The sequence below is a fragment of the Ambystoma mexicanum genome, chromosome 5q, assembly GCF_040938575.1.
Source record: "Ambystoma mexicanum isolate Mex_15411 chromosome 5q, UKY_AmexF1_1, whole genome shotgun sequence".
NCBI lineage: Eukaryota > Metazoa > Chordata > Amphibia > Caudata > Ambystomatidae > Ambystoma > Ambystoma mexicanum.
Window position 1 is genome coordinate 391,187,747 of NC_090933.1, and position 20,637 is coordinate 391,208,383.

General features: G+C 46.2%; 1 protein-coding gene across 2 annotated transcripts in view; it reads right to left on the bottom strand.

The window, feature by feature from the left end:
* The window catches only part of USP14 (ubiquitin specific peptidase 14), a 991,689-nt gene that overhangs the window by 510,387 nt on the left and 460,665 nt on the right, over positions 1 to 20,637 (bottom strand). For both annotated transcript variants that reach the window (XM_069620879.1, XM_069620880.1), the window contains exon 10: positions 6,218 to 6,332. In XM_069620879.1, coding sequence (XP_069476980.1) covers positions 6,218 to 6,332 — 115 coding nt within the window. The remainder of the gene's footprint in view (positions 1 to 6,217; positions 6,333 to 20,637) is intronic.

A 20,637-nucleotide genomic window follows, 5' to 3' on the forward strand; every position in this document is an offset into this window, starting at 1 on the left:
CTGGAACTACAAGGAACTGAAGAGAAGCGGAGAAGAAGACGGCTGCTGCAACTATCCCGTCCCGGTGAAGCCCTGCTGCAGTCCTGAGCTTTCTACCCTTCGATGACCAGTGAAGATCCAGTCCGGAATCTTCTTCCCTAGAGCCTGCTGGGGATAACCAGCTCATCTTCCACAGCAAGAGGATCCTCTTCTTGGTCGAAATCGCTGCACACTGCTGTAATGGTCCGGATAGCCATCTGAGGAGCCTCTCCTGTTTTTAAGGAGCGCACCTTTTATTCACTGTTGCTGCTGCCGGCTTCAGCCCTGTGTGGTGCAGACCCATGCAGACGTCCTCCTTCGGATCGAAGCTACAGGAACCGAGGGTCTGCAGGAAACTACCAGGAACAACTGCCGTGGCACCAGCTTCTCCCTTGAATAAGGTACTGTGTTCTGCTCGAGGAATTTGGGTTAATCCCTTTTTCTTCGTCTCCAAGTCTTGCCCTTGTCTTCCCTCCTCCTTATAACTTTTGCTTCCTCTGTTGACAATATTTAAGTACTCCTGGCTCTGCCAAATCTTGAACTATCTGACTGTGTGATCCTCGACAACAGGAACCCGGTTCCACTGGACACTGGCTCCGGCCTATTGACTTTTGAATTTCTGTCTAAGAGTGTTCTCTGATTCTGTCTGCCTTGACAAAGGTATTGCCTATGATTTTTGCCCCCAACTCCCTCTGGTTAACTCAGGTGCCAAGTGTGTTTTTGCCCCGGTAACATTTCTTGCCGTGGATAGGCATATCTTTAGTTAGTACTGGAAGGGGTTAATAGTTTTTCCCCTATGTTCATTTTTGAGCGGGTACCTTAAAGTCCCCCTCTACAAAGTTTCTGGCTGGTGGCAGTGGTTACTACCTTTTATATTCGACCGCAAATATTTCTCTATGGGATTTTCCCATTGTTCGAGGTTACCACTTTTACTGACAGCCTCTAACATACCGCCGGTTTATTTTATTATTAACTTTACTCCAATAGGTTTTATTTGCCAGAACTTCGATAAAACTTCTTTCTCGAGTCTTACTCCATTTTCCTAACCCAGGTCGGGGATCCTCTGTTCGTCCTTTTGGCGGGCTTCTGCCAAGAAGCCCTCCTTTCAGCGCCACCGAGTCTGGGGTGCGTCTGTTTGGGAAGGGGAGTAGAACCCCCGGACACAGTTGCCACAGCAACTCAGGTCACACTCTAACCTGATAGGCTGGAGGGTCTCCCGCCAAGAAGACCACTCCACTGAGTGAGTGACAGCTAGGCTGTATGAATGGGTCCCTTTCTGCATAAAAGCAGGGTCCTGAGGACTGGAAGAGCAAGACGTTGCCACTGGAACTACGTAACCGAAGGGAAGAGAAGCCAGAGACATCTTCAGCAGCTACACCACCGGTGAAGCCCTGCCGGATCGTCTCACCACTTTTCTTCCACACGACGAGAGGAGATCTTCAGCGAAGGGGCCTCGTTCCCTTGAGCTGGTGGGGTCAACCAGTTCACCTATCGCACCCTCGGACCTGCCTTGGTCGACTCGACAGTGCCCCGCACTTGAAGACCGAATAGCCAGGCAGCTATTGACCCGGACCGCGATTAAAAGGAGCGTACCTTTTAAACTTCGTTTGGCAGCACTGTGGCTGGTTTCAACCCTGGGTAGTGCAGCGACTCGAACTTTCCTCCATAACGAAGGCCTCTTCTTCTGTTGGACCTCTCGACCTGCAGGAACTACCAGGAACAACCACCACCGCAGGAGCCACTTCTCCACGTTTAAGGTCCATTGTTCCGCCAGGCCGCCCTTTCTCCGTGGTAACCCTAAAGGTGTTTTAAATCCTTTAACTACTTGTGGGGTCGGCCGCCCTCTCTCTTAACATTGTCTTTCGCCTTGCATCTACCTCTTCAAAGGTTTTCTACTAAAGACTTGACTGCAGCTACAAGAACATTTTTGCTCCTAAGAGCTTGGTCCTGTACCACTGACTCAGGCCTATTGACTCTGGCTGATTTGTTAGATCTGCTCTCACTAGATTAGTTTTCAATGAAAAATGTGTTGATGCACCTAAATCTTCTAAACCCCTCTTCCTTCCTACTGTTTTAACTTGTGGAGTGCCATTTTGCTCAGTTTTCATTCACTTGTCTTTTGGTTAAAGTGTTACTGTGCATTACTTGTTCATAATAACTTCAGGGAAGTGTTGCTAGGGGGTGTCTGAAGATATTTCGGTTTAACTTGTACTTTCCCTCCCTTTGGTTGAATTGGTAGAGTGCCATTTGTAGTAGGTTTTCACTGAGCCGTTTTACTCAGTTTTCACTATACCGCAAACCTGTCTACAATTGAATAGGGAGTTGTATATGCCTTTCTTTTAACTAAACTTAACTTACTTTATTAACTGTGATCTGTGTGTTGACTTAGAAGTGTATAAAATATATATTCTCTTTTTAATACAAAACTTTGGTCAGTGTTTCCTTGCTCCATAGTACTGTACTACCTATTGTGTCAACCCTGAATACTGCTCATCTCCCTCTTGAGATAAGTCTGACTGCTCAGCCACAGCTACCAACTAAATCTTTGTTGTACAGACTGATACCAAAGGGGATTTATTGCTCTCACCTGTAGTCCTAATCTTGTGTAGTGCTCCCTAAGGGAACTGCCCTGGATTCTGCCTAACACCATGACCGCCAGCAGGCATGATCGTATGGGCTCTGGAACATCTTGAAGGCCATCCTGGACTAGGCCCCATTGGACATCGATGTAGCTTGCCAGGAGAGTAGTATTGTTTGCAATGTTAGTAGAATAGGCCGCAGAGGCAGTGATAAATTTACCCAGTGCATAAAGCTTTTTACAATCTTTATCCGGAGGGGCTTCCGCCGAGGATAGTGGAACCCCTGCCCTTTTCTGAGTCGGAGTAACCACCAGGGAGTCCGGTGTAGCATGACCTCATATGTCTAGTGGGTCAGAGAGTGATGGGCAGAATAACTTTTCAACCTCGGGTCCCCCCGTGTGAGAGATGGCGACAACAAGGGGCTAGGCGTCTCTTTATAGAGTTGAGAAAGCGGATGGCTGGACTAGTCCGAGGCTTCTACTTGAGGATATCCTCAAGTGAGTCTGGAGCGGCCCACGTGTTGCAATCTGGAAATGAACAGCTGGTCTTTTTAAAATAGCATTGAACAAAATCTGGTCGTCCACAGGTGACTAATCCCTCTGTGGAGGTGAAGAAGGTGGATCTAGATGAATTATGTCCGGTCAGGGGTATGTGCTGGTGATAGACAAGGGCCCTGATCCCCCGACTGATCATGATCCCAGTCTGGGTCTTGATCAGCTGTGTCCAGTGCAAAGGGATTAATGTCCTCATAGGTCTCCTCCTGTGTTGGGTCCTCTGGTACATCCAAGATATCCTCCTGGTGTCGCTGTGCAGAGATGGGGAATGTCTGCAGTTCATAAAGGAATGGGGCAGGAGTCCTCTTACCTGCGTCTTTTGGGAGTAATGTACCTGTCAGAAAAGTCAATAAATTGGGGCATTTTGTCCATATAGTGTTCAAATCTCTCCTTAGTCCATAGGAAAGATGCAGAAGGGTCTGGAGGTGGAAAAGGCCGCCCAGAAGATCTTAGAGCGGCCGAGGGGCTTCAGAATACTCCTCTCAACGAGAAGGGGTACCCTTGTGCTCAGTGGCTTCCGAAATTATAGCCGCCAGGCTTTCGTGGATTTTCGGCAGTTGAATCGAAGGAGTCGACGCTCCAGACGGTGCCGTCGGTGACTCCACCTTTGTCGACCTTGGACAGTGTGTCGACAACTGTTTTTTAGGTTGAACTCCCTTTCCAGAGGTATGCCCAGTCGCATGCCCCGAAGACGTTTGCATGGAGGGTGCCAAACCGCGAGGTTCGGAAGGCGCTGAAGTTTTCGGCGTCCCTGTTGGCGTTGCACACTTCTTCGACAACTCCGTCAAAGGCATGATGGGTGTCTTTCCAAGGAAACTTGCAGTTACACAACGGGTAAAATTTAAAGGGCATCCTCTCGATAGCAGAGGGTATGGGCAGCCAGACCAAGAAGAGAAAGAGGAGAAAAGGAAATACATTCTTAAAGAAGAATAAACCCAGGGCCCCACTCTCCCTACTGTAAGGGCCTGGCCGGAGGGCTGAGGCCACGGGGTCGACAGTCGCCGAGCAGTTGTGGATGTCTTCTGCGGCAGGAAGCCCATGAGGCAATAGTCAAGAAGATTAGTCAGGAGACTAGATGACCGTAGGTCGTGGAGACAAAGTTAATAATATTAACTCTTGCAAGCTCCGCATAGGCGACCAACTAGGTTGGTGGGACCTCAACGAGTGATGGATTTTGGGTACACTACACGTCATGTTAGGGATAGTGTTACAGACACACCCATGCCGACATCCCCTTACGATCTTCAAAAGAAACATGCAATACTCTGCTATTTCCACTAAATGCACAGCATGTAATTCTAAGCAGATTCACAAGCATCAGAAATACTTTTTTTATATAATTATATGTGTAAGTGCTTCTTTGTTCCATCTGTCGAGCTAAGATTCAGTGTACTTACCTGCAGCTCACATCTTCCTCTTAAGATAAGCTTGACTGCTCTGCCACATTACCATGGTCCTGAGCTAGTACAGACTGTTACTAAGAGTTGGGGATCTACAAACCACTAGGATAGCTTACTAAAGTCTTACTGCCAGTATGACTTTGGGAAAACTCCCCTAACGCACCCCAATAAAGGGGGCTGGTGGGAGGGTTGATCACCCTGGGGCACCACATTCATTCTTTTTGCAAATATGTGAAACTGCAGGGGGTCTAACTGGCCCAAAAATTCATGCAGGTCAATTCTTATGATCCATCCTTTTACTCCCACATAGGAACCTCAGGTGTCATGGGTCAAACTTTTACTCTTGACATTTGTGCCCCTTCCTTGCCTTACATCTTGGTTGCACTTGTGACACTCTGATCCGTATGTAAAGAAGCATATGCAAGGAAGGTAAAGAGGGGAGGAGTGGGAAGTTCAATATTATGGAAAATTGGATACCATACCGTTGTTCTTGTGACTGTTGAAATAAGTTCATTGTTGATAACGCTGTATTACGCAACAAAAAAGTACTGTTATTTGACAAATGCCTCCTTTGAAAATAAAAGTTGTTAAAAAAAAAGAATCATATGCAGCTACAGAGGGTAAGGGTAGCATAGACTTGGTGCTTGCTCAGAGGAGGATATACACTACAAGGCGTAAAAATACATAGAACTGTACTGGATTTGTTCTGGCAAAGATTAGTGGATGTTAATCAGTTCTTTGATGGGACAGGTTAATGCCTTAATTATATCCTTCATACATAATCTGATCACTCCCCCCAACAGTATTGCAGATGTGACTGGGTATCGATAGGTGCCCATAAACCGCCCTTCCATTATAAAATCAATAGACAGTCTAATTCTAGAACTTCAAATATTATGTGCTTTCTTGCTTGGTTGGATCTCGGTTGCATAAATACTAATCTTTGGCAGGGCTTCAAGATCTATATTTGGCATGCTGATGTCATTCGGTATTTTATTTTCAGGACGCCAATTTAGAAAATTATTTGATAATTGTGTCTTCCGTGCACTACCCTAATATCTCTTAAGCTTCTAAACTAATGTAAGAACAGTTGCTGCCAGGAAGGCTAGCCAAAGCATGCATGTCATCACATCCCTACCGAGAAGCTACTAAATGAGCATAAGTAGCCTCTGTTCACAAGGCTATATCCCAGTGCTACCTGCTGATTCTAGTTCAATTCAAATGGAGCACAATCATAACAAATCATAATCCACATCGTAAAGGCCAGTAATCGTACACAAAGTCCTAAAATGCGTTTTGCATCATTTTTTATTCTGAGTCGACTCAAGTGACTTATTGAATAATTCCAAAAACAGACAGACCGATTAGTCTAGCCCTACCGGTGAAGTCACAAAACAAATCTATCTACACGGTAAATACAAATATCTTACTTGACCAAGCCATTACCTTATCCTTAGAAATCAAAATAATGTACTTGCTTATGAAAATTAATAGCTCATGAGGAAACATAAGTTGCTGTGATTAAAAGTTCATGAAAAATCAGTGCGACAGGTGTCTGCTCCTACAGTAAGTAAAAAGCATCATGATTTTACAGAAAATTATGGAAACTACCAAAAACACATCCACCTTGAAGAACAAGAGTAAACTCATAAGTCATGATGCTCACCAATTTGAGCCCTGTGAAAAGATATTTTACTTCTTGATTTATGAAACAGCTGAGCTGAAGCTGGTTCTCAGTTCCTTTTGCTGGTTCTTCCTCTTCGGCTTCAGTACATTTCATGCTTGAGTGAAATGTTAAGGGAAAAGTGACACACTTCAATAAGCTGTGTAAGTTAAAGTAATGCAATGGCCAATCTTAGACACTTAAGCAAAAACATTTACTGTTGAGCTACAATTTCCTCAAATCAGATTAACCTTCATAAATATTTTAAGTGGGTGTTGGGGAGATTTTTCAAACACCCTCCGACAAGGTGTTTCAGAGAGCCAAACCCAGTGGTGTCCAAACAGTAAGCCCAAAAATTAAGTTCAAACTTTTTGAATTCCCTCTTAAATGTTTTATTCGGATTACTCCATTGACAAAAAAAGAACGAACAAGTTACTTACCTGCAACTATTGTTCTCCAGCATGGGTCTGGCATGGATTCACATGCTCATGAATATTCACTCGTCGCCAGGCTAGGAATCCTCAGTAAAAGAAAAAACAGTTTCACTTTCACTTGCAAACTGCATTTCTGCTTCAAACCAATCACTGTCCTCTGGGTCATACTGCCCCCATCCAATGACAGTCGTCTCCCAAAGCCCCTCCTCTAGAGACAGAAGGAACGACTTGAGGGCCCAGAACACTGCCCAGAACACGTAGCTTTAGGATGTTGAAATGAAGATCCTTCTCATCTGGAAACCATTGGCCTCTGGTGTGCAGACGTCTGATGTGTGCTCCCCATCCCTCTAGGGAGGCGTCCATGGTGACCCGTCTCCAGGTATGGCAGGTAATGGAATACCATGCCTTTGGCGATGTTGGAGCCAAAGCTCCACCATATTACCACCCGCCGAAACTAGTCGTTGAGCGAAATCTTGTCCGTGAAGCTTCCGGACACCTGTATGCAGCGGGCGTCCAGGAATTCCTGGAGGGGCAGCATCCGCAACCTGCAGAGACGGACCACATAGATGCAGGACGACGACATGCCCAGCAACAACTTGATGGCCCACACTGTTGCCATCCTTGTCTGCAGCCGCTGCACCTTCCACCGGAATGGCTGCGATCCTCTCCTCCAAGGGAGACGCCAGGCAGGACACAGTATGGAGTATGGCGCCTAGGAACAGCGCGTTCTGCGATGAGGTCTAGCAGGACTTTGGATAGTTGACTAAGAATTCTAGACTCTTAGTAGACGGACGTCACCTCAGTGGGTCCTTGGGCCAGCTCCTGCGAGCGGGAGCGAATCAGCCAGTCGTCCAGGTATGGGTATATGTGTATGCCATGTTGGTGTAAATGGGCCACCACTGGTGTCAGGCACTTTGAGAACCCTCTGAGACAGTTTTCTGTGGCTTCGCACCCTCTGCTTTTGCTTGAGGGACTCACACCTAGGAAGGCCATGAGGTATTTTTGATCATCGATGACCCTGTGTTCAAGTCCCTGAGGGCGATGGTGCGGGTCATGTCCTATTAATCTCACCTGGAAAACAAGCCTTGTACTTACTGTGTTGTTTTGCTTTCCTAAAATAGACTTCTGAAATCAACACTACGAATACGTACCTATGTATCATGGAGTGGTGGCTTATTCACAATACTTACACTCAGCCACTTCAACTGCATTTTCTGATTGGGACTTTTACTGCTGTACTGCATTATCTTTTGCGGCTCATGGTTCCCTCATTAAGGTTAGTGGCTGCTAAGGCCCAAAAGGGTTGTTTGAAAACCACTTTCACAACAGTGTTTGCTCATGTGCCCTTATTTCACTAGCTACAGCATCCTTTGTGGCAATACACTACGTAGGGAGAGGGGGGCGCAGAGATATGAAGTCAGGCTCTCGGGTGCAGGGCTTCCTGCAAGGAGGTTTCAGGTTATTCAGTGGAGAGCTCCAAAGGGGCAGAACAAATACAAACAGAACCATAGGTTGTTTCAATAGCAATTGGTACTCAGTTGAGTGTACGTGGGAGAATATAATTGGTGGTACAGTGAAATGGGGAGGCTTTTGCCAGGTGCATGGACTTGATGTCAACATTTGTTGGCCACTCCTTGTGGGACTGTTGTGGTCACATATATGACTGAAAACAAGACCTCAGAAGGGACTTTGCAGCAGAGATCAATGGAGAAGGCTCTAGGCAAGTTTTTCCTAGCGGCTGAATGAGGTTCTGCGGATTTGGCGCCTTTTCAAGGAGCACAGAAGACAGACATTTGTGGTTGAAATCTCGTTGTTAAAAAGGTGCAGCACTCTGTTGAGGGGACTTTGACTCAATTCGTGTCTCTGGAGATCCACCAGGAAGCCCACGAAGTTTCAGCGAGATTCAGAATTCAAAGACTGTTAACCGCACAATGGCTCAAGGTCCCAGGGTATTCGGGTATTGCAGCAATGCAAGGTCGCAGCAACGCCTGGGATGGCTCAAAATGCAGGTCTTCTTGATTCTAGTGGGTCCCAGCAGGCTCTTGGTCAATGTCATCATTTTCGGAGTACCCAGGTCGATTTGAAGGAAGGGCTAGAGCAGACTCTGCAGTCGCTGGAAATCGTCTCAGCAGCTTTTCCTTCATCATCCTCTTCGGTTTCAGTTCCAGCGGTCGACTTCTCTTCAGCTTCCAGGTTCGCAGTATTTAACACGAACTACAGCACAACTTCTGCATTCTCTCCCTGTATTTTACCAGAAGGGGCGGTTCGGTTTTCTAATCATGACAGCCAGAACCCCCCCACCCCCAACTGGGATTTGTCCCCATTCAGGCAAGGAGGAAGACAAAGAGCTGCAGAGTAGGACTCCTCTCGCGCTTCCTGCCTCCACAGACCGACTGGAGCCTGGGAGTCCAGGCGAAGATTTGTTTTAAAAAAAAAAACTTTAAAAAAAAAAAAAATCACAAAGGAATTTCCCGCCCTGGAAGTCAGGGGAAGGAACAAGAAAGGACAAGAAACACTAAAATAGCGAAAAAAGAAGACAGGGGCCTTTTTGGTAAAATGAGCACCCTTAGGTGCCTTTACTGCAGCTGTGAACACAGCCCGCAGTAAAGGTGCACCAAATTAATACAAGGTATCACTGCCACCAGCCATTGAAAGTAAACTTGTCCCTGTAACAGAATTTTTACAGTTTTAGTGTAAAAGGGGATACATTATATCTCCCCCCCAGCACTCCACATAAGGTGGGGTTGCCGGCTTCACAGAATAAAATGTAAAAGGGATCCAAAGATCCTTTCTAGCCTTGAGAACGTTTAAAAAGGGGAGCCCCCCCTAGGGCAACCACAGGCACGTATTGCCAAAATGTTGTTAAAGAGGATAACGTTAAAAAATCACTATGGAGAGTCAAAACAATGACACCCATAAAAAGAGTAAAAGATTAATTGAGTGTGGAAAAACGTTCCCAATCACTGAGGTATTAAGGAACAATATCCCACTAGTAAAGCAAAAAGTTCTGGGGTTGACCCAGGTCAGGAAGATTTACCATTTCTATGAATATTTTAACTAACACTTTGCCCTCGAAAGGAACGGCAAGTGTTATCAACCCCACATTGAACACAACGCTTATTTCAAATCTGCCCCAATGTTTTTAAAGTCTCATGCTCTTTGTTAGGTAACATTAAATGCAGCACCCTGTGGGAGACTGCACCAGCCTTGTCCTCTTGGCAATAGGAACCTAACCTTTGGTATAAGTGACAAGTGTACAAATAAAACTTCTACTCAAGGTTTCTTGATTATACAATGTATTAGTTTGTCAGTTTGAATAAGCTTTTTTTTTAAGAAGGGAGCAACTATGTAACACTTAAAGTATATATCAAAAATACACACTTAACTACACAGAATGCCGTATGATAATGTACAAACTACATCTGTATGTATTAATTACAAGACATGAATGCTATCTACATGCCTCTGTACACATTCTTATGATCGATGTAATGATAATGTGTTATTTATATAGCGCCTTTATCCAAAGCGCTTTACAGAGCATATATTTACATACAATATCACCCAACCGAAGTTGGTATAAACTACACCTCTGTTGTAGACTGTTTTGCAAGTATACATGCCTTTTACTGCACTGAACAAATAAAGTTTAAAAAAAGAAAAATACACACTCAGTTTCAATAAATCAGTAGATACCCTTTTGGGATGGCACACAGACACTTCCTACACTTCACCTGACTTCAATAACTAGGCACTGCGGACATTGGTATATCACTGGTACACTTAAAGCAATACCGAGTTTGGTGTCAAGAAGGAAAAGGTTAGAGAAAGAAACAATGGTTATCAAGTTTCTCAAACAGGTAAGCACTTTTCAAACCCCCAATGCAATGTAGATTTAACCCTTTTCCAGCTATACAAGCAAAGAATGTATGACTTTATGCAGGGAATGATCAAAACACAAAGCCAGAGGTTAGAAGAGTCTATTAGGGAGCCAGGACAGCCAATGTCAATTTAGCAAGGTCTAGGGGAGCTGAAGTTCTTCTTGAAGGTAAGTAAAATGTCTTGCACAATGTTCTGCCACAAACTCCCTGTGCATCCCAGCACACTTATGACCAAGGTGGTCACAACTGCCCGTTTCAAGAATCTGCACCAATACCATTTGTTGACCCGCTGAGCGTCCCTCCCCCAAGCAGATCCCAATCTACTGCACACTTGCACCAAGTGCCCATGCTGCACCCGCATCCCGAACTGTATGATGTATAATCCAGGTACTTGATTGACTGTAGTCTGCATATGCATTGCCTATAAATTGCAGCCGGGATGGGTCTGCCCCGTATCTATATAATAGCACACTGTGTTTTAATATGCCCAAACTGCATTGTATTGCTTCATAGTAGGTACTGCATCTAGACGTTACCACTTTTCACCTAGACCAATTGGCACTGTTTTTTTCTTAAATAGTACTGCACTGCGCCAGATAACACTACGCTGCATTAGACTGCATTGCCCTGCATGATCTTGCATTTAGTACCTCAACACTGTTTTGTAGCCCCCTGCCTTGATCCTGTATTTGCATTCTGACACTGCGCCTCCAAAGGACCTGCTGTCCTACCAGCCACAGCATTGCCCCCGTAACTACAGCTATGCTAACCTGGACTATTATCATCATGTTTCCCTTCTGCCTGGTACCTCTCGACCTACCCTGCACAGGACTGCACTTCCTCTCCCACCCCAACAGCCTCAGCAGACCAGCATGTCCGAGACACCATCCTATACCTTGTCCCACTCCATTCCTACCCAATATAAACCCATTTCAGCCTGCCCTTACTGAGTCTCACCCCACGACAGACACTTGCAGTATCCAAAAAGCAATGTGCGCCACTATCCGTTGCATTCCAACCCCTAAGAACAATACCATCAGGAACTCCTATCCCAGAACAGGCAAAATGTGACACGACCGTCTCAGATCCAGGACACACACCACCTCGACTCCTCGTAATATAGGCCCAAGAAGTAATAGTAAAACTAAACCCAAACCAGCCACTCACATCACACATCCAACATTATCTCCCGACCAGCTCACTCCCCGCTTCAATACCTCCTCCCCAGCCGATTCAACAGAAAACCACACCAAGCCACCACTGAAACAATCTAAGGCGCACTATCAACGCTAGATCTTTAGTCGCCCATGCCCTAGACATAGCCGACATCTCTCTCAATGAGCTAGACTTCATAGCTATTACCGAGACCGGGCTACATGCAGCATCAGGCCACACCCTCGCGCTAGCCATCCCTAATGACTACACCATCTACCGCGCAGACAAACAGCCAAAGGCGGCGGTGTAGCCATTATTGCAAGAAGCTCCCTCAACATACGACACATACAAAACCCATCACTCCCATCTACGGAATTACTCACCAAACTATCCACAACTAACAAGCACAATCACCACCCATCTTATCTACAGTCCGCTGGGCCCCATATCCTCATTTAACGACGATATAGCTCTCCTGCTCTCTAACAACACCAAACCCAATTCACGATTACTTATTCTAGGTGACTTCAACCTTGGGTTCAATGACGAGAAAGATGACAAAGCAAGCACCATCGCTAATACCATCTCAGAATTAGGATTCACCCACCACATCGCTCAGCCCACACACATCAAAGGCTTCATCCTCTCCAGCACACCAAGCACCTGGACCGACCATCACCTCATCACTTTCACCATCAACAAAAACAAACACCTGCAACCCCTCCCAACGCTCCACCAAAACTCACAAACAGCAAAAATATCAGTCGAGAAACTCCTCCCTCTACTCCAACCCATCATCGACTTTTCACCCACCATTACCAACCCCACTGAATTAGTAGGCCTCTATAACAACCATTCTCAAGGCCATAAATAATGTAGCACCGCTCAAACTACAGAAAGCCAAACCTGGCACGCATCTCAACTCCTGGTTCACTCCTGAACTAAAAACTCTGTAAAATCAAAAGACACGCTGAATCAGCATGGAAACAGTCTCCTTCCGCCAGCAATAAAACATCCTACTCCCTTGCCTCCAACATATACAAGTCAACAATCATCCAAACAAAAAAAAACATGTACAATGAGAGAATCTGCAACGCCAAATCCAACACCAAAGAGCTCTTTAATATCCCGAGAGACCTCGAGTCCCCATCTCCCATCCCAGACACATGTACCAAAGACATCTCCTGCTGTACCAATATACAAGAAACACTCCTTGGCAAAATTGCTATGTTACAAGCGAAAATTGAGTGAAAGAAAGAATATCTCACCTTCGTTGACAATCCCATCTCTCCCACCCACACCTCACCTATGGAGGTAAACAACCTATTCCAATTCTCCCCCATCACCCCCAAAGAGGTTGAAGACATAATGAATTCATTGAAACCCTCCAAGTGGCAAGGCGACATCTGCCCTGCGCCAGTTATCAAAGACGCCGCCAAACATCTTGCCCCTTTCATCACATCTCTTATTAACTCATCCTTCACATCCAGTATAGTACCCAACAACCTAAAGGATTCCTGGGTCTTACGCCTACTCAAGAAACCCACGCTAGACCCCAGCGTCCCCACGAATTACATACCAATTACTACTGTGCCCTTGTTAGGGAGAATTCTCATTCAATGGCTAATTTCCCTAACCTAGTGAGTCCCTCAGCAGCTTTGCTGGATTTCTGGAGTTTACTTTTTTCCACTTGGTAAGAGTGTGCGCTTTTCCCCCACTCTTACCTGTGTTTTGCCATGTGTATCTCCTCTGTTTTTGTGATTGTGGACTCTGGAGCACACCACTTCAGTAGCTCCATTCTTTTGTATGTTACACAGCACCTTCAGTGCAGTGACACAGGGTTGTCTAAGACTTCCCACCGACTCCATTTCTGGGACTGACTCCTGTCCCCCAGAAAAGGGTAAAGTTGCCATTAACTTTAAATAGTCAAATAACCACAGATCCAGTACACCCCATCTTACATGGAGTATTGGAAAGGATTAATCCTTCGCCCTTTTTATCCGTCCCTCCTGGAGCATTGTTTTGCTCTTTTAACACTTAGACTTGGCTGGTGGCAGTGGTCTCTACCCTAACTTTTCTACCGCAATTATACTATATAAACGTGGTATTGTTTTAGGCTTTTATATTAGCCTCGAACATAAACCTGCTTGACCAAATACTCTTTCTTTTGGCTCCGGTCAGTTTATTCGCCAATTCTTTTTGTTAAAGTTGCGCGGTAAACCAGGTTTGCCTCCTTTGTTCACCATCTTTTGGCGGGCTTCTGCCAAGAAGCCCTCCTCCAGGCGTCTGGGTGTCTAGGTGGGCTGAATGTGAGGGAGGGGTGTAGTCACCCCCTACACAGGGTATCCTAGGAAACCCAGGTCACACTTTGTCATGATTGGCTGAGGTGGTTGTCCAGGCTGGATAACCCCCGTTGCTGCGTGATTGACAGCCAGGCTGTGTGAATGGGGGATTTTCGCATAAAAGGCAGGACTCTCTGGCTAGAAGTCAGAGTCGCCACTGGAACTACAAGGAACCGAAGAGAAGCGGAGAAGAAGACGGCTGCTGCAACTATCCCGTCCCGGTGAAGCCCTGCTGCAGTCCTGAGCTATGTACCCTTAGACGACCAGAGAAGATCCAGTCCGGAGTCTTCTTCCCTTGAGCGTTGTGGGGCCAACAAACTCATCTTCTACAGCCAGAGGATCCTCTTCGTGGTCGAAATCGCTGCACACTGCTGTAGTGGTCCGGATAGCCACCTGAAGAGCCTCTCCTGTTTTAAAGGAGTGCGCCTTTTATTCACCGTTGCTGCTGCTGGCTTCATCCACGAGTGGTGCAGAACCCTCCAGACGTCTTCCTTCTCGTCTCCATGACGAGAAGCAACAGGAACTATGGGTCAGCAGGAAACTACCAGGAACAACTGCCGTGGCACCAGCTTCTTCTTTGAATAAGTTCCTGTGTTCTGCTTTGAGGAACTAGGGTGAATCCCTTTTCTCCTCATCCAAGGCTTGCTCTGGTCTTCCTTCCCTCTTATAACTTTTGCTTCCTCTGTTGGCAATATCCAAGTACTCCTGGCAACGTTGAATCTTGAACTGTCTGACTGTGTGATCCGCGACAACAGGAACTCTGTTCCACTTGACAAGGGCTACGGCCTATTGACTTTTGTATTTCTGTCAGCTGGTGTTCTCTGATTCCGTCTGCCTTGACAAAAGTATTGCCTATGATTTTTGCCCCCAACTCTCTGGTTAACTCAGGTGCTAAGTGTGTTTTTGCCCCGGTAACATTTGTTTCCGCGGATATGCGTATCTTTCGTAAGACCGAACTGTCATTACTGTCAAAAGTGATTGCCTATGTATTCCCGGTAACATCTTTTGGTTCACAACACCGGTCTGTTAAAACATAGGGTACTTACCTTGAGTTATACTATACCAAGTGAATTGGTTGTTTGTAGTGTATTTTTCATGTGGTTTTGAATGGAAGTGTTGTGTTTTACAGATGGTTTAAAAATAAATGTACTTATATTTTTTTACCTGAAACCTTGAGTCAGTGTTTGCTCGGGTCAAAGTAATTGTGGTCCCTTTGTGTAATCTCTGCTACTGCTCATATACTCTTGAGATAAGCCCGACTGCTCTGCTACTGCTACCACTTTAACATAGTAGTACATGCTTGTACCAAAGGTGAACTTGTATTACCACTTGTAGTCTTAATTGTGTGTAGTGGTCCCTAAGGGCACTGCACAGGATTCTGCCTAACAGCCCTTCCTCTGAAAAATCCTTGACAGAGCTGCCTACCTGCAGATCCAGAACCACCTAGAGAAAAATAACTTACTAGGACTAAGACAATCGGGTTTCTGCCCCAAACACAGCACTGAGACAGCCTTGATCGATCTCGAGCCACAAATGGACAACCTCAAAGACAACGGCAAACTAGCCCTTCTCCTCCTCAACCCGTCGGCCGCCTTTGACTTGGTAAACAATGATATTCTCTGTAAACATTTAGCCTCAGCAGCCAAATTCTACGACAAGGCCAATGCCTGGATTCAGTCCTTCTTGAACAACAGATCCATGAGGGTCTTTGCTCCGTCAGCCTCTGCCGAACCAGCCCTCGTTACATGTGGCATCCCCCAGGGCTCCTGTGTTTCCCCCACTCTATACAATGTGTTTACAAAACCCCTCTTCGACATACTGGACCATTTCGGTGTCACCTTCACGAATTATGCAGATGACACTCAGATACTCATCCCATACAGTTGACTACTCCACCGACAACACAGTACTCAACAACATCTATTCCATTATCCAAGAATGGATGGCCAAACACGGCCTCTGCCTCAACGACGACAAGACCGAGCTTCTGCTCCTACGCTCCTAATCCAGACTCGATGAACTCGACAAACTTTACCAGGCTTTCACCATTGACGGCAACAACATTTCCGTCTCCAACAGCGTCAAAATTCTTGGGATTAACCTTGACTCCTCCCTTACACTGACAAGACAAATCAACGCCATCTCATCTGCCACCGCTTACACATGTAAGCTCATCAATGCCAGTAGATCTTACCTCTCGACCTCCAACTGCACCACCCTAGCCAGAGCACTAGTACTCTCCAAGGTCGACTACTACAAAGCCCTCTACCTGGGCACTAGCCAAAAGAACATCAACAAGCTGCAAGTTATCCAGAATAACGCACGAAGAGCAGCTTTGAACATACCCAAACATGAGCACATCTCTGACGCCAGACGATCCTGTCAATGGCTATCTATACCTCAGAGTATCGAATACAAAACACTCTCTCTCACAAATGTTTATCCAAGCACCGAGATACCTCTTGGACAACTTCACGCACCACACCCCATCCCGTCCAACTAGATCAGCCCAAACACACTGCCTAACTATCCCTAGATTTAAGCTCCAAAAAGCAGGCAGCACAAGCTTCCCTGTGCTTGCTGCTAAACTTTGGAACTCACTACTAGTCGATCTCAGATCCGAACCATCCTATCACTGATTCAGACACAGTGCCAAAACTTGGCTACTGGCCAAAGAAGCCTAGAACGCCAACTTATTACTACACAAATGTACTTACTGCCTACATAATCTGTACAACTTCAAATCTTGTAAATATGTTATAACGTGTATATTATCAGCAACTGTTTTATAATGTCAAGACTACTTGTATTGTTTACCTACTGACCATGCAATATATTGGCTACTTTGTAACCATGCCAAGCGTCTGGATGCCCCAGGGCCAGGCGGCGCTATATAAATAATAAGCTAAACTAGAGAGTTTTTTATTGAAAAAGAAATCCCTGTTGTGCCATGTTAGGAAAAATTCTCCGAAATGTGCCAATTGCACTCTACCTTAGAGACCCCCAGCAACTTTTCTGGATTTTGAGGACTTGTATTTTTAACCTGGAGATAGTTAGATCCTTTTTCCCACTCATGTATTTTAATGTGATTTTGAACTGTTTCTTTTGGTTGTGGAGTCTGAAACCCCAAAGACGTCATCTTTTACATTGTGTCACACAGTACCTTCAGTGCATTGGCACAGGGAAGTCTTTCAGATTTCCCAAGGTTTAAATACCTTATCTTGGATAAACTATTGTTTCCAAGAGCAGTAAAGTGAAATTGACTTTACTTACAGTTTGTAACTTTCTAGACTCAGCACACACCATCTTACAATAGGGTGCTGGAGGGGTTACTTAGTATCCCCTTTGTTTAGCTTCTCATGTATCATGTTTATGTTACCCTTTCCTCGATGAATGGCTGGTGGCATTCGCAGCTGCAGTCAAGCACCCAAGGGTGCAATTTTCGTCAAAATAGCCCCGGTCTTCTTTTTTTGCCATTTCTTTGTAGAAAGGTGCTTCTTGAGATTTACTCAGCGCCAAACCAGGTTTGGTCCCTTTGTTAATTTTGCCTTTGGTGGGATTCACAAGTGAAACCCACCTCTAGCTTTAGGGTGTCTGGCGGGGGCAGGAAGTGAGGCAGGTGCCCGAAACTCCCTGTGTGTAGTCTCCTAGGAGACTGGAATGCACTCTTAGGTGATTGGGCGGCTGGCTGTCTGGCAAGGACAGCCACCCTGCTGGGTGACTGACAGCTAGGCTGGAATGAATGGGAGAAACCTGCATAAAAGGTGAGGCTTTTTGGCTTGGAAGGCAGAGTCGACTACTGGATGAAGGAATCCGAAGAAGAAATTGAAGGACGCCTGCTGCAACTCCTGGACCGTTGGTTTGCCCGGTGAAGCCCTGCTGCTGTGCTGAAACTCCAAATTCGTATCAACAGAGAAGCCCCTGCAAGGCCGACTGGTCCCACTAACTCAAAAGGAGAAACCAACTCCAAAGTAAGCCACCTGGACATCTTCTCGGAGCTGGTTGAAATTCCAGTTGCTGCTGGAAGCAAATAGCCCGGGAGAGGAACACCAGATCATGTGCGTTGCTTCTAAGCTGGCCAAGAGCTCCAAGAAGATCCCCCGGACTCCCAGGAAGCAGGACTGACCAAGCCTGAGCCCCCTCAACAGAGTGTGGGACCCCAGGTGCAAGGAAAGTCCATCTCAACAGCCAGGAACCGCAATGTTGCTATTTGCGGTAGACACGAGGAGCTGAAACACCGAAGTGCCACTTGTGTGAAGATTGCTGGTTGCGGTCGGTGACCGTCCCATTGTAGTGCAGGAGTCCCCAGACGTCCTCACTCTTGTCCCCAAGACTGAGGCACAGGAACAGCAGGATCGGCAGAGCTGCACAGGCACAGGAGCCATCTGCTGCACTTTTCTTCAACCTAAAGGTACTGTACAGTCTAAGAGAACTTACCTCTTGTCGTGCAACCTCACTTGTCCTCGTTGGAAACTTGTCTTGGTTGCAACTGTAGAGTTGCTAACAGCTTCTTTACCTCACAAGTCTAATCAGCTTGTGGCCCACCTTGCTTGCTTCTTATTCTACAAAGACTAAAACATTGTGCAATACTTTTACTTACCTGCAAGAAGTGCTTCATTTCACCTTGACTTTTGCTAACTTAATACTGGCTGGCCTGGCTCCCTGAATCTCTCTGCAACTCCCCTACAGCTCACATTGACCCCCTCTGGAGATAAGCCTGGCTGATCAACACTACCAACCTGTGTAGTACAGGCTTATATGAAAGGTTGGGTTCCTATTGCCAGGTCTTCAGGGCTGTTTGTAGTGCACCCAAAGCGTACTGCATACAATCCAGCCTAACAAGCTGGGAGGCGTGTGAAAGGCAGAGCTGCAAGCAACTCTACAAAAGGCAGTAAATGCATGTCTCAACTGAGAGCAAGCAAACCACACAGCAAGAAGTAAGTACCCCTTAGTTCACAGTACCTTAGGTCTGAAGAAATTGGTTCCAGCTGGCTTCTGTTCCTGTTGTAGAATGGTAGATCCTGTTGTTCCTGGGCCCCAGTCGTGGGGACAAGAGGGATGATGTCTGGGGACTCCTGCACTATGGCAGTTCACTCGAGCGTAGTACAATCTCTGGCTTCTTTAGCTCAAGGATACAGTTTAATCATTAGCATCAGGTCCTTCTGTGCCCAAGTCTCTCTGCCTATCAAAGTCTCTTCATGCAGAGGGCCTGATACAACCAAACAAGCAAAAAGTGATTTCCTTCTTACAAGTACTCAATTCAGGTGATTCACTATTCACCCCGGATCCCCCTCAGCTGGGCTCAGATCCCCTTCTTAATACAATTAGTCTCCCTCAGCTGGGTTCCGACCAATTTCAGTTAGCATCAACTATCGAAGACTTTCGAATTTGCACAGGGTTTGGCTTGACCCGTTGCAGGACCACTTCGATTTCACAATCCCTTTTACATTTGCCACCTTTTAGTTGGATACCTAACAGAGACCTTCGAATGAGCACCCAAACGGGCCTGGACCACTCCGTTTACGATCTGTCTTCACTTCAAAAGGTTCATTCACTCATCTGCTGTTTAATTATATTCGCTTCACACACTGTTCTCCTCAGTTTTCTCTGAACAATGTTGCCGCTTGCAACCTTGGCTTTAGTACAGACCAGTCTGGTATCGGTCTCCCATACTCACCGGCTGTGCTGACTTTACTGGTGCTGCTTTGTTGTAGGAGCCAAGGACAGTAACACAGTGGCAAACAATCCTCCCAGCCTTGGCTATCGACGCGGGAGAGCCCCCAGTATCTCCGACACACAACACAGGTTTCTTCAGCTTTGATCCCGGGTCTTATGTTTCTTATTCTCGAATGCTCATGAAAGTAAAGGTCTTTCTCTGAAAATGTCAAGGGCACTCCCCCGTTCCCCCCATGCAACCCTATTTCGGTCTTGCCATCTTTCTCCTTGTATTAAACTGCCATCTTGGCACTGCTGCTTACCCGTGTGCTTTGCCTTGCTCAGAGTGTGCCTTCATGCTTCGCCTTTTATCCGTGTGGCGAAGTGTGATGGAAGTCAGGTGTGTGTAATGATCAGTAATTGCCTGACCATTGTGTTGGGACATGTCAGGTATACGGCTCGGGTGTTAGTCCGTTTTCTCTCACAATGAGCTGTCCGTGAGAAAGTGTTTGTGTTGGAAAGCGAATGGGGGAGTGAGTTCCTAGTAGCCTACCTGCTAGTATGGGGAAAAGGTGTTACAGGGAAAGGGACACCGTGTCTCGCCGCCCCCGGTGTCCCACCTTCACTCCCCGAAGACCCCTCATCCAGGTGATCCTCCCGCACAGGTCCACCCCCAGGAACTGGATCCAAAAGCTATGGCTGTGTCCTGGCCACCTGGATGACAGATCCCTGCGGACTAGCGGGTGAAACACCTTCAGGTTTCTCACAGCACGTTAATGAGAGTAGCTTCTGTCTCCAGCTTGGAGCCAGAATTACAAAGCCAAGCGTGTCGTTTGAGTAGTGCGCCTTCGGCCGCTATCCTGCCTGTTGTTTCTGCAGAGTCTAAAACATTGTTACTAATGTTGTTAGCAACTGGTTTGCCCTCCGACACAGTTTTTAGAGTTTGAGAGCGGGAG